This window comes from Eumetopias jubatus, unplaced genomic scaffold (assembly GCF_037043125.1).
Source record: "Eumetopias jubatus isolate StellerSeaLion01/CBP00866 unplaced genomic scaffold, mEumJub1_p1.0 scaffold_1, whole genome shotgun sequence".
Taxonomy (NCBI): domain Eukaryota; kingdom Metazoa; phylum Chordata; class Mammalia; order Carnivora; family Otariidae; genus Eumetopias; species Eumetopias jubatus.
This window is the reverse complement of record NW_028274807.1, coordinates 205,296,166-205,309,064: the sequence shown is the minus strand read 5'-3', so window position 1 is coordinate 205,309,064 and position 12,899 is coordinate 205,296,166. Positions and strand designations below refer to the sequence as shown.

The 12,899-nt window shown below is 62.3% G+C and overlaps 1 protein-coding gene across 1 annotated transcript; it reads right to left on the bottom strand.

Moving 5' to 3' along the window:
* Positions 1–1,531: 1,531 nt before the first annotated feature.
* Positions 1,532–11,734, bottom strand: NR2F6 (nuclear receptor subfamily 2 group F member 6). Its single transcript, XM_028126832.2, has 4 exons — positions 11,220–11,734; positions 7,486–7,580; positions 3,610–4,194; positions 1,532–2,255 (listed from the first exon to the last, which is right to left on the bottom strand). The coding sequence occupies exons 1-4, from the start codon at positions 11,504–11,506 to the stop codon at positions 1,981–1,983; spliced, it is 1,242 nt and encodes a 413-aa protein (XP_027982633.1). The 5' UTR covers positions 11,507–11,734; the 3' UTR covers positions 1,532–1,980.
* Between the last annotated feature and the right edge of the window lie 1,165 nt (positions 11,735–12,899).

The window sequence follows — 12,899 nt, the reverse complement described above, 5'->3', positions numbered from 1 at the left end:
GTGTCAGCCACCAAATCCCAGAGTCCTGTCCCAGGACCCGTCCCCACGGGGCCTGTCTCCTCAGGGAAGATGGCCTGGGCCCAGTGAGAGAGCAGTGACAGAGGGCCGGATGGCAGTCTCAACCACAGGACCTCAGGAGGTCTTCTTGCGAGGACGGCCGTATGCGTCGGGTTTTGTAGTTCTGCAGTCAGGCCTAGACAGACATCCACGTTTCTGGCCTGGGGACTGGACAGCAGGACAGACAGAATGGTCTCGCTCAGTTCTCAGATGTCCTGTGAACCTCATAGGTCATCGCCGTCCAGCCCAGTTGCAGGGGGCACACGTTTGCTTACCTGCAGGGCATCGTGGAAGACGCGGACCCCGGGCAGAAACAGTCCACCCTCCAGTGGGAGCCCCGGGTCCTCTCCATCCCACTCCTACTTCAGTCCCCTCTGGGGGCAAAGCATACCCACAAGACCCCCATTCATCCCCCAGGAAATGGATTCAAACACCCCGTCTTCCCACTCAGGCCTCTTCCAGGATGGACATGAAGGAGGCTGGGTGCTCATGGGGAGCGTTTTGAAGGAGGTTTAAGAGCTGAGCACGGGCCCAGCCTGCGGAGCAAGACCTGAGTTCTTCCCCGTTTTCAAAGGGGCATCTTTGATGGAGGGCTTGTCTTCCTGGCCTGCCCCCACCATCCACGCTCTTTCTGCCCACCCTCTAGAGCCACAGTCCTGACAGTCAGCCCCACAGGCGCCTTTCCCACCACAGAGCTGGGCCCCAAGCCTCTGAGGCCAGGATGGCAAGGTCCCTGGTGCCATCACCCCACATCAACTTAAGTCCACCTTCCAGATGTCAATCTCTGAAACAAGAGTTTTTTTAGTTACATGTGAGAAGAAACCAAACTCAGCCTCGGGCACAAAAGGGTAAATCTGGGATCATGAAACTGAAGCACCTAAAGGTTTCAGATACGGCTTGATCCAGGGGCTCCAAAGGCATCCTGGGAAGTTGGTCTTCCTCTTTTGGCTCTTTCAATTACGGCCTATTTCCTAATCCCACCATCAAATCTCAGTGGCCATCTCTGGGCCACACGCCCTCCCTGAACCAATTGCTGTAGCCAGGGGAGGGAGGGCTCTGTCTGGGCTGAGAGGGAGGGCTCTGTCTGGGCTGAGATCATGTGGTGAAATTACCCCAAATGTTTCTCCCAAGGACACCGGGGCCCAGACACCATGGTTAAGGGCTGACCAAAGGAAACAATAAGGTGTTTGGTCCAGGCCCTGTGTGAATCTGTGAGGCCCACCTTCACAGGCCAGAGCCCGAACCTGAGCCTGAACTATCTGCAGGACTCAACTCCTACGGACTCACTAGCTGACCACAGGACCCCCTCCCTGCCCCTAGCTGCTTCCCCACAAAACTGTCCAACAAAAACAGCAAGTAGGGCTGTTGCTAGGTTGTGGGTGTTCCAGATGGCTGGGAGTGGGTAGCCATGGTGGGGTGCCCCCCATTCTACCTTCCCCTCATAAAAATGATGGGAGGCCAAGCAGGTAGGAAACATCTTTATTATTGGCCTTGATTCATTCATCATGTAGTGTCTGACGTGGATTACATGTCCAGAGGATCTGCCTGGCGCATACTACCCCTGCCCCTCTAGTCCAGACACCAGGCCTCTGTCCATCACACAAGGGAAGCCAACCCCACCGGCCCAAAAGTCCATGCTTGGGGTGCTGAGCTCCAGGCTCTCCCAGGAGTGGACCCTCGGTCCCTCCCCCTCTATTCAGGCCAGGAGTCCTGGGGAGGCCGAGGCTGGAGCCTGAACAAGCACTCTCTTTTTGGTTTCGTGATCATTTAAAAAACAGAGGAGACAACATTTCACAGTCTTTAAAAAATAGGAGTCTGAGGAGAGAAGCCAAGGTCCTCCACTTGGGGGCCCCGCGCGAGGCCGAAGCATCCATGTCCCTTGAGGTCTGCAGACCCGGCCGCAGCGCAGCCGGCCCTGTGAAGTCACTGGCCTGAGCCATAGGGCCAGTTGAAGGTACTTCCTGACAGCAGCATGTCTCGGATCAGCGTCTCGATGGGTGTCTTGCCCACCAGGCGCATGAAGAACAGCTGGGAGATGAGGGAGGCGGGGACAGCGCGCAGAGCTGGGAGCCGGAGCAGCAACCGGCCGAAGCGCTGGGGCTGGGATGGGTACTGAGCCCGCACATACTCCGTGAGGGCCACCTGCGCCTTCTCCTGCAGGCTTTCCACGTGTGCTGGGTCTGAGAGGCCACAGGCATCTGGGGAGACGGGCAAGGTCAATCGGGTGGGCAGTGGCGCGAGGACACGAGGCCCCTCCAGGGGTGACTGGAGGGCACCACTCGGGGTTGTGGGTCTGGGGGGGGGGGCGCGTTCAGGTGGGAAATGGAGGCCTGAGGCACAGATGGGGGCATCTCAGGCAGTGCCTGTCCTCAGGAGAGATTGAGGTGGCCTCAACTGCGGCCAGCAACACAGGAGTGTGGCCAGCCGAGTCTCAGGACAGAGGAGCCCCGACTGAGGCCTTTGGCAGGGTGACAAGTTCTAATCAAGCTCGAGGGGAAGGGAGCTAGGGAGGGAGGGGGCTTGGGAAGGAAGGCCAAGCCCAGAGGGAGTGTTCAGACAGAATGGCCTAGGGTGTCAGTGAATGTGACAGCATCTAAACTGGAGACCCATGAAGGGTAAGGTACTGGGGCAAGAGGGGCCAAGCCATATTTATCAAATGAAAGCCACCTCTCAGAGTCAGAGTGGTGGGTCTGGTTCTTGCATCCCTGACCCCACGAAGACACCTAGTGGGATCTGGAACCTTCCAGAGTGCAGAACCAGCTGTGCCACTGCTTCTTACTCCAGTCTCTGGAGTAAGGCAGGGCTTTCGGGTGCTAGATGGGTTAACTGATGACAAGGACGGTACTGGGACAGCCCCGCCCTAGCCCCGCCCACAGAGGGAGGGACTCCAGGACACGCCCCTGCCCAATCCCACCCTAACCGCCCGCCCCCCCGCACCCCCCTCCCCGCGGCCCTGGCTGCCAGGAGGCCAGCTGGGGTGCGGGGGGCAGTTTGGGAACCCCGGGGTCAGAAGTCTGAGGGCTCAGGAATCAGGGAGCGGAAAGGCTCGGGGGAGGCCAGACCCAGGTGTCAGTATCCCGGCCTGGCAGCCCTCCACAGCTGCACAGTAAGCAGGAAGAACCACCTGATTTGGCAGATGAGGGTCAGAGGTGCTGGGGAGGACAAAGATCAAGGACTGAGGGCCAGAACCAGGTGACCGGGACCTCCCTCCCTCATCCCCCCCCACCTCTCAATCTGCTCACTGAGCACGGAGAGCACCTTGATGAGGTGGAGGGTGGGGGTGGGGTGGGTCTCAGGGAGCCTGGGAATCAGGGAGAGAGGCTGCTGGGGCCTGAGTCACGGGGTCCAGGCCCAGCTCTGGGTTCTCAGGGAGACCTGGGCTCCGGGGGTGGGGACATCAGGGTCCCCCCTCCACCCCACCCCCCTTATCAGCGCTCAGGCACGTGCGGGGCCGGCTGAGGGTCAGGGAGTGGAAGGCTATGGGGGCCGGGCTCAGGGTCCAGGTCGCCCCCCCCCGCCGGCCCCATACCGGGGCGCGAGCGCGCATCTCACCCGGCGTGAAGAGCGCGATGGCCTTGAGGCAGCCGTACTCGGCCGAGTCGACCTGCAGGCGGCCCAGCTTGTCCACCTGCTCCTGGAAGGCGCGCACCTGGTCCATGAAGGCCACGGCGCGCTCGGCTGCCATGGGCGCGGCGTGCAGGCCGGCGGCGGCCAGCAGCGGCGCCGTGTGCAGGGGCAGCGCCGCCTGCGCCGCGTTCAGCACGAAGAGCTCGCTCCAGCTGAGGCGCAGCAGCGCCACCTGGTCGGCCACGGGCAGCTCGGGGAAGAAGGGCGCGTGGCGCGCCCACTCCACGGTGCTGAAGAGCAGCCGCGCCGCCAGCTCGCACACGTTGTCGATGCCCAGCACCGCGCCCGCCGCGCCGGCCCCCGCGCCGAACGCGCCCGCCGCGCCCGCGCCGAAGCGCCCGGCCGCCGCGGGGTAGGGCTCGGCGCGCAGCAGCTGCGCGATCAGCTCCGACACCGGCTGCCCCGGGAAAAGGTCTCCGCCCGCGGCCGCCAGCGCCGAGCCCGGGGGGCTGCCCGAGGAGGCGGCCACGGCGCCGGGCAGCGAGTGCGGGATGCGGCCGCGCTGCACCGCTGCGGGGATTGAATGGAGATGGGGAGGGGGGAAAGGAAAGGGGGCAGGAGCGGAGGGAGGGGAGAGAGGCTCCCCCACCACCACACCGCCGCCGCAGGGAATCGGGCGGGGGAAGGGGGGGCCGGGGGGTGGGGGGAGGCGGAGTGACGAAAACGGGCACGGGAAAGGGATTGAGGGACACAAGGAGACCAGACAGGGGGGAGGGAGGGAAAGAACGAGGGGCCAAGTGGGTATCCAGGGTCACGGGGGGCAGGTGGAGGAAGAAAGGGGGAAAGATAAAGTCATCAGAGGGTCACTCAGCCCCTCCCCTCAAAGGCTCCCCAAACCCAACCTTCCCCCGGACCTCCCACCCCACCCCATGGGTGCACAGCTTGTTGGGAGGCCAGGGCCCCACCCTGCTCTGCCCTGTGCGCCCTGGGCCTGAGGCCATGTCCATACACCACTGCCATCCCCACTGTTGGCAGAGCACGGGTGGTGGGACGCCTGGCCCCTCCCTCTGGACGGTGTGAGCTCCATTCAGCAGCCGTGGAGGCTAGACCTGTCAATCATTACCCCATCTGTCAATCATGGGGGGGGTGTCCCAGAGCTGACAATGGGGCCAGGGAGAGGTCACCTTCATACTACTTGGAGCCCCTGGCCAGCCTATCCTTAAGGCAAGGGATCTGTCCTACGGAGATGGGATCTTTCCTCTAGCTCCCAGCCTCACCCCACCCCCAGGTCACGGCTCCCAAGGGCAGGTCTCCTCCATCTGCTACGACCCCAGTGCTAGGAGTGGAGTCCCAGCCAGCCCATAGTAGGTGCTCAATACACATTAACTGCCGTCAGTACCCCTGCCTGTTAAGGGGGCAGGGGAGCACCCACTGCTGGCTTTGGCCAGCGTCCCCAGGATTCAGGTGAATGAGAAAGAAACTGAGGCACAAAGGGGAGGAGGGGTAGCCACAGGCTCAGCTGACCTGTGCCATGGTGGGTGGGGTGGAGGGGCAGACTGGGCTGAGAGCCAGACAGAAACCAACTAAGGGTCTTTAATGAGCTGGCATGCCCTGTCTCATCTCCATGAACCCATGGTCAACGGATCAGGGAATGAATGGGAAACAGAATGTGGGTGGGAGCCAGGGGCTAATAGAGCCGAGCAGGGAAGTGGGGGCTTGGGTTCGAGGCTCCACGGGATTTCTGTGTCTCAGGATCAACTCTCAAATGGGTGGAGCTGGATAAGGCCAGAAAGTGGATCCCAGCTCAACCCTGTGGCCCCCCAGGGGCGAGGGGGAGGGACTTATTCCTTCTGGCCCTTTGCTCACTCAGTTCTAAACCCCATCCCCACCATTCATCCATCACCCAGCCATGTCCCTACCTCAGAGCCTTTGCACTTGCTGTTCCTGCTTCCTGAGAACCCCTTCCCCAGCTCTTCCTCTTTATTCAGCCCGAACTGTGTGGGTTCAAGTCCTAACCCAACTCTGCTACTCTCTGACCCTGGCAAATGCTTCACCTCTCTGCTCGCTGTGCTCAATTTCCCCAGCTGGAAGATGCAGATGGTAATGACAGTGATGACACCGATCACTAAATTAATGAGACTCTAACATGCTTAGAACAGCACTAGGCATATAATACAGGCTAAATGGGTAGTAATTCAGGCCAAGAAAAAAATGGGTATTAAGTACGTTCAATGTCCTAGGCCCTGGATAGGCACGGGGTCTAGGTCAGAAAACAAGAAAAACACAAGTCCCTTTCCCCAGGGAGTGAACATTCCGGTGGGGGAGCAAGTAAATTACAGAGCAAGGTAGATAGGGGGGATGGTGAAAAGCAATCAGGAGGGCTTCTCTGAGGAGGTGTTCTTTGAGCAAACCTTAAAAGAGGTAAGGGGCACCTGGGTGGCTCAGTTGGTTAAGCATCCAACTCTTGATTTTCGGCTCAGGTTATGATCTCAGAGTTGTGAGATGGAGCCCTAGATTGGGCTCTGCCCTGGGCATGGAACCTGCTTGAGATTCTCTCTCCCTCTCCTGCTGCCCCTCCCCCCACCTCTTTATTAAAAGGAAAGAAAGAAAGAAAGAAAGAAAGAAAGAAAGAAAGAAAGAAAGAAAGAAAGAAGAAAGAAAGAAAGAAAGAAAGAAAGAAAGAAAGAAAGAAAGAAAGAAAGAAAGAAAGAAAGAAAGAAAGAAAGGGAAAGAAAGAAAGAAAAGAAAGAAAGAAAGAAAAAAAAAAGAAAGGAAGAAAGGAGGTAAGGAAGCCATGCTGCTATCTGGGGTAAGAGTGCTCCAAGCAGCGGGAACACCCTGTGCAAAGGCCCTGAGGTTAGGACTGTGTTTGGGGCATGAGCTGTGATTATGATTTTTTTTCCCACTCCTGAGACTTTGGAGATCTGAAGCCCTGATGTGATGTACATCAGGACTTTAGGTCAAATGGACAAGCAGAGGCAAAATCCAGGTGGGGGGGGTGGGGCAAGTCATCCCCAAACTTAAAAGGACCAAAGAAGAGTAATCAGACAGTCTTAAGAAAAAGTCTGAGCAGCCACTGCCAGCGCCCTTCCCAGAGGCCAGCAGAGAAGACACCAACTTTAGAGCAGGGGAGACTCAAGAGGCAGGGAAGCGCTGCCAACCTGCCCCAGGAGAGTCCTGACAGAGACAGGAAGCCCAGCCCGGGGTTCTCATCCTGTGAAGCCAGATACTGCTCCCCAGCCCACCAGGCTCCATGTGGAAGCCTCTGGGTTCCAACGTATGCTCGGCCCAGTTCTGGGCCCAGCCGTCCAGCACGTGTGCACACAAGTCCCCAGGGCAGAGACAAGGGGCTGGGCCTCCCTCTGGCTCCCGGTGCCCAGGGTCAGGCGGAAGGGTAAGCTGCCCTTTGCCTTAATCGGGCGAGTTCCTGCCTTGGACAAACACAAAGCAGGGGGTGGAGGATGGAAGGAAAGCAATCAAAAAAAAAAAAAAAAAAATCCTTGTTCAGACAGCATTGGCCAGGCTAGGGGGCACAGGGGCCACTGAGGTGTCAGGGCGAAGGAACTTGACTCTGAGGCCAGGGGCCCCAGAGAGGAGGGGCTGGGGAGCAGAACTGTCCTCACAGGGGCCTGAATCAGGGTGTCCCTTGCATCCCCGGCTCCCCCGCAGGTGACCATGGATAACTGGATTCCTCTGGCCCAGGGCCGGACTGAGGGCCACAAGATCGTGGGATCGGTGGTAACAAGGTTAGCAGGCGCCAGACCCCGCCCTCCACGGCTCCCAGACCCCTCCCGAGACAGGGAGTGAAGGCGAGGGCTGTTTGTACCCCCGTCTGCCTGCCCCACCCCGGTGGGTACTCACCCTCCTTCCTCATGCCCACCCGGAAGCACTTCTTCAGGCGACAGTATTGGCACTGGTTCCGGTGATGCTGGTCGATCTGGCAGTCACGGTTGGACCTACAGGCATGCAGGGGGTCACCACAACACCCATGTCCTGCCCCCAGAGCCACCCTATAAGCCACGTTTGAAGGCCACACCTGAGAAACGTCAGTGCCCCCCGCCCCGGGCTGGGCAGGTATTCCCAGAGGGGCACAGGGGCTCAGCCTGCAAGTCTGCAAGGAGGGAAAGGAGAGTTGGAGTGGGTGGCGATGAATGGCGTCAGTCTGCAGCAAAGTGGATTAGCACACCAGGAAGGGTATGTTAGAAGTGGGTTTTGAAGGATGAACAGAAGTTCTCCCAGAGCAGAGAGGCAATTCCAGGCAGAAAGCGTGAGCAAGGACAGCTTTAAGGCTGGAAATGTGAAAATATGAAAGCCTCAACAGTTTCATTTTACTTGGTCATTGCGGGGCGAAGAGGTGGGGTCTTTGTTCCAAGGGCAATGTGAGAACAGCAAAGGTACATGGTCAGGGAGCCAGGCTTTGGGGGTTAGCTAAGACACTAGGGGCCAGGCCAGGGCCAGTCCTCTATGGGCACAGTAGGGCCCCAGTATTATCCCCCTGCACGAGACTATCACCAATGAATAAATGAATGAACGAATGAATGAACCCCTGCGCTCCCTTTAAGACCCCACACCCATATCCCCTCTTCTGGGGAAGACCTTCCAACTCCTAACTGAGCCTAAGAAGCTTCCTCTGGGTGGCCCACAGGGATCATGGCCTCTTCCAGGGATGGGACAGGGGGCCCCACCCGGCAAGAGAATGAGCTCCCCATCCAGGGTCAGTCCCAAGCAGAAAGGTTCAGGCCCTTGTTCTTCAAATTTCTCCAGCACTTCTTCCCCTTGGCCCCTACCCCTGTGTTCCCTCGCTGTCTCTCTGAGCCCCAGGCTCTCCAAGTCCCAGACCTGGGGCAGACACCCCTAGGGTCCCACCTGGGCACCAAGAGGGTACCCAGAGACAGTCACAGAGTAAAACGAATGCTCGATGAAGTTAAAAATCAAACACATCTCAGCCACAGACACTCAGCCCCAGCCCTGGGGCGGCGACTTCTCCACAGAGACTCAGTTTCCTCATCTGGAAATGGGAGGCCAGATGCCGGCTCTCTAAGGGATGCACTGGGTCTGGGGGGACCTGGGGGGCTTTGGGGGAGGGCATCAGGACCCAAGCCCAAACTGGGGGGGGTCCTCAATGGCAAGTTCAGGAGAGCTGAGGTCCTGGGGGTCTCCGAGGGCCCAGGCCCCAAAACGCCAGCCTCTAAGCCCAGGCCTCTGTCCCCTGCCCGGCCTGAGCCCCCAGAAAGAGGCCCTGCTAGGGTGGAGGGAGCTCAGGCAGAACCAGAACAAAGCCCAGCAGGCAGGCAGTGGGAGGGTCCTGGGCATCCGGGTGGAAACAGCCAGGCCTGGGGCGGGCAGGCAGGCAGGCAGGGGCCCAGCTCGGGGCCCCTGACCTCAGGGGAGGTCCTGAACCTTCTGCCTCAACTTCCCCAGCTGTGGAGCTGGGGCAGACCTCCTGTCCCTCAGGATGGGGAAACAGTAAGTTCCACCTGTCATCCCACCTAAAGAGCACATGCTTTGCCCAAACCCATGGCCCAACTCAGCCTCCTCCCGAGGCTTCTGGCCTCTGGGCCAATTTGATCCCTGCCCTCCCTTGCTCACATACCCTCCTTGGCTCCCTGTCATCCTCGGTCCAGCACTTCATATCCACTCAGTTCTAACTTCTCCCATGGCCGGGTGGTCTCATCTTACAGCACTGCTCCCCTAAACTGCCACTGACTGTTTGCCTGGGCCACGCTCTCTCCAAGGAGTGCCCTTCACCTCCTCTACATGCCAAAGCCCTCCTGCTTTCACGCCTACCTCCCACAGACCTCCTCCAGACAGCCCTCCCTGAACCTCGGGCAAAGCCCCTTCTCTCTCCTGGGACTCCAGACCCATCCCTCCCTCTGGCCCAGACTCCACAGGCAGGGAGCATCTGTGTCTCACTGTGCCTCCTCCAGACTGGGAGAGAGCTGGGGTCTCTCTGAGGGGCTGGCCTCAAACCTCCTAGGCTGGGCCCTGAGGGGACTTTGCCCAACCAATCTGAGGCTCAGAGACGGGCCGTGACTTCACCAGGTCACACAGTGCAGAGCTTCTGGAGAACGTGCCAGCCCCAAACAACGCCCCCCTCCCCTGTCTTGTAGCTCCCTGCTCCCACCTTCAGAGAGCCCCTGGGACCCCAGAGCGGCCTAAGCTCCTCCCTTACCCTCCCCAAACACCCGGCCAGAGAGCAGGCAGCAACAAGAATGAGGCCAAAGTCTGGTGGCCCAGTTAGCACTGGAGAAGGGAGTAAGCCAGCTTCCCCCACCCCACCCCCCAAACACACACACACAGCTACCCCAGACAAGGTCCTGACCACAGACCTGGGGCCAAACTCCAGCCTCTGGTGCCCGGCGCCCCGCCCTATGGCCTCACCAACAAGCCCTCCATCAGCTGCCCTCTCCCTGGGGACACCCGGTTCAGGACTCAGCCGCTCCCCTCTTCCCAACCCCAGTTCACCTTGCTAAGCCCCAGCTGGGGCAGGGTCTCTCCCTGGGTGCCCTAGGGCAGCGCCAGGACCTCTTTGGGCCTCAGTTTTGCCTATCTGGAAAATGGGACTCTCCATACTGGCTCTGTAGAGCCTACACATGTTCCTGTTGGGGCGCAGGGTAGGAGCTTGTCAATGGAGTGAAAGGACACTCAGGGGAGGGCAGTGGGAAAGGGAGCCCCGGGCTAGACACCCAACCCCAGCACCAACCAGAGAAACTAGCAAGGCCACACCCTGTCAGTGGGGACTCCAACCTCCCAGGGCCCAGGGCTCCTTCTTGGAAACATTCACCCCAACCCTGAGGGGGCCGACCGAAGTTTCAGGGATTTTCCAGGAGCCCCAGGTCGGCACCCACTCCTGGTGGGGGGAGGGTTGGAGCAGCCGAGGTGTGGTCAAATCCAGCAGCCCTCCCAGCCCTCCAGCGGCATTTTCCAGTGACCCAGGGCCCTGGGTGAGCCCAGGGTGGGGGTAGTTCCCCCCTGATGGGCAAGCCCAGCTCCCCCCACAGCAGGGCTACCCATGCGAAAGAGGCCGGAGGCCGCCCGGTGCCACCCCTGCCTCGCTCCCGCCGCCTCCGCCGCCGCGGTGGCCAGGGCGACTTTGGAAGTGATATTTGACCCCAAGGGCGCGCCGTATCGATCCGCGCGGCCGCAGACAATGGCCCCTGGACGCTGCGAGCTCCACAGTCCAAGTTCCACGTTCGATTCCCTCAGGGTCCCCTGCGCGCCGAGATCCCCAAGAGAAGGGATGCCCTGGGGTTAGGGCCCCACCCCTGACAGCACCCCCCCAACCCTTCCCCGCGCGGAGATGACCCCTCTCCGGAGAAAAGGGAGGGAGGGAGAAGGAGCAAGGAACTGGGGCGGAAGCCGCAAGGGACCACCTGACGGGGTGGGGGGGGGGACCTGCACCGATACAGCGCCGACTGTATACACAATCCCAGGAATGGAATGGAGGCGGGGAGAGGGGGCTGTGCCCCTATCTCAGAGGGGGGAGTGGAGGCCCGGGGAAGGTCAGCGCCAGGCCCAAGGTGACCGAGCAGGTCAGAGGCCCGGCCCAAGCCGGGGCCGGGTGCACAGCGGCCGTGCGCTGATAGGGGGCTCACCGGCAGGTGTAGCTGAGGTTGCGGCGGATGCTCCGCTTGAAGAAGCTCTTGCAGCCCTCGCAGGTGAAGACGCCGTAGTGCTTGCCGCTCGACTTGTCCCCGCACACCACGCAGTCCACCTGCAGCCCCGGCCGCTCTTCGTCGCCCGGCTCAGCGTCGCTGGCGGCGCCCGGGGGTGAGGCCGAGTCTTCCTCGGCCGCGCGCGGGTAGCCGCCCGCCTTGTCCACGCCGTTCGTGTCGCCGCCGCCGCTGCCGGGGCCGCCCCAGCCGCCGGTCACCATGGCCATAGCCCCAGGGCAGCGGGGCCGGGGCGCCCCCTCCGTGCTCCTCCCTCCGGGCACCCCTCTCGGCCCGGGGGGACCCTACCCGGCACGCATCCGGGCCCGGCGCGCGGGGGGCACCGGCTGCACCCCCCAAAAAAGTTTTGCAGCAACTTCCTGCGGCCGGTCCGCGCGCCCGGGCAGAACTGGTCGGGCCGGTTCCAGGCCAACTTTCCCACGCGTGCGCGGGGCCGGGCCTGGGGGAGGAGGGTGCGCGCTAGAGGCGCGAGCCGGGGGCCCCGGGGACTCGCGCCCCGCCGCCCTGGGGCCCCGGCGGGGGCGCGCGGGCCATGGCCCGGCCCAGGCTGCGCAGGGGGCGCCCTCTGGCCTGGCCGCCGCTTGGCCGGGGGCTGCGGCCAACTTAGCGGGCCGCCATCCGAGCGCGGGAGGCCGGGGGGAAAGTTTGGCCGCAAGTTACGCGGCCGCCCGCGGCGCGGGGGAGGGGCGGCAGGCGCGCGTCGGGGCCGGTCGCCGCGCCCCCTGGCTCCCCCGGGCCCCCAGGCGGCCGCTCGGGGCCTGCAAGGCGGCGGGCCGGCGCTTCCCGAGCTGCCGCCCCCTCTGCGGCCGCGCCTGCCCGGCCTGGGCCTGCGCCTGGGCCCGAGCCTCGCTCTCGCCGCCGCCGCCGACCCCGCGCGCCGGCCTCGCGCTGCGGCCGGTTTGACACACAACGTTCCATTCGCGGGGCGGGCGGGGGGCGGGGGCGGGGGCAGGGGCGCGCGCCGCGGGCTGGGGGCGGGCGCTCGTTGCCCCGGCGACGGCCACCCTTATAAGGGCATGGGTGGCCTCGCTCGGCGCCCGGCGCCCGGGCCGGCGGGAGGGGCGAGGGCGGAGCACGGGGCCGCTCGGCCTGACCCTCCCCCCGCTCCTTCCCCCCCCCACCCTGCCCCCGCCCTCGCCCGACTCCAGCCTTAACCCCTGCCGGGCCGCGGCGGGAGCGTGGGCCGCCGCTGCCCTCTGCCCTTCCGCAGCCTCGCCAAGATGTCTCTCCAAGGCCCTCCCCTACACCTCCGGCCTTGGACGTTGCCTCGCTCAAACGCCCTCGAGGCGCACCTCGGAACCCTACCCCTGCATTCCCCCGCAGAAGCAATAATGGGGGGCCAGTTGCACCCGGGGGCACGCCCCTGCGCAGTACACACACACACACACACACACACACACACACACACACACACACACCCTGGGGCATTTCTTTGCACAGTTGCATGATGGATTGTGTTTGCTTCCTCTTCCAGAAAGTCGCCGCGTCCGACCCCCACCCCACCCTTTCTCAGCTTGGGCTAACACCTGGTGCTGGGAATCTCCAAGGCTAAGGGTTGTTGTGGTCTGTGGCCCGGCGGGGGCGCGAGGTCAGGGGCCCCCT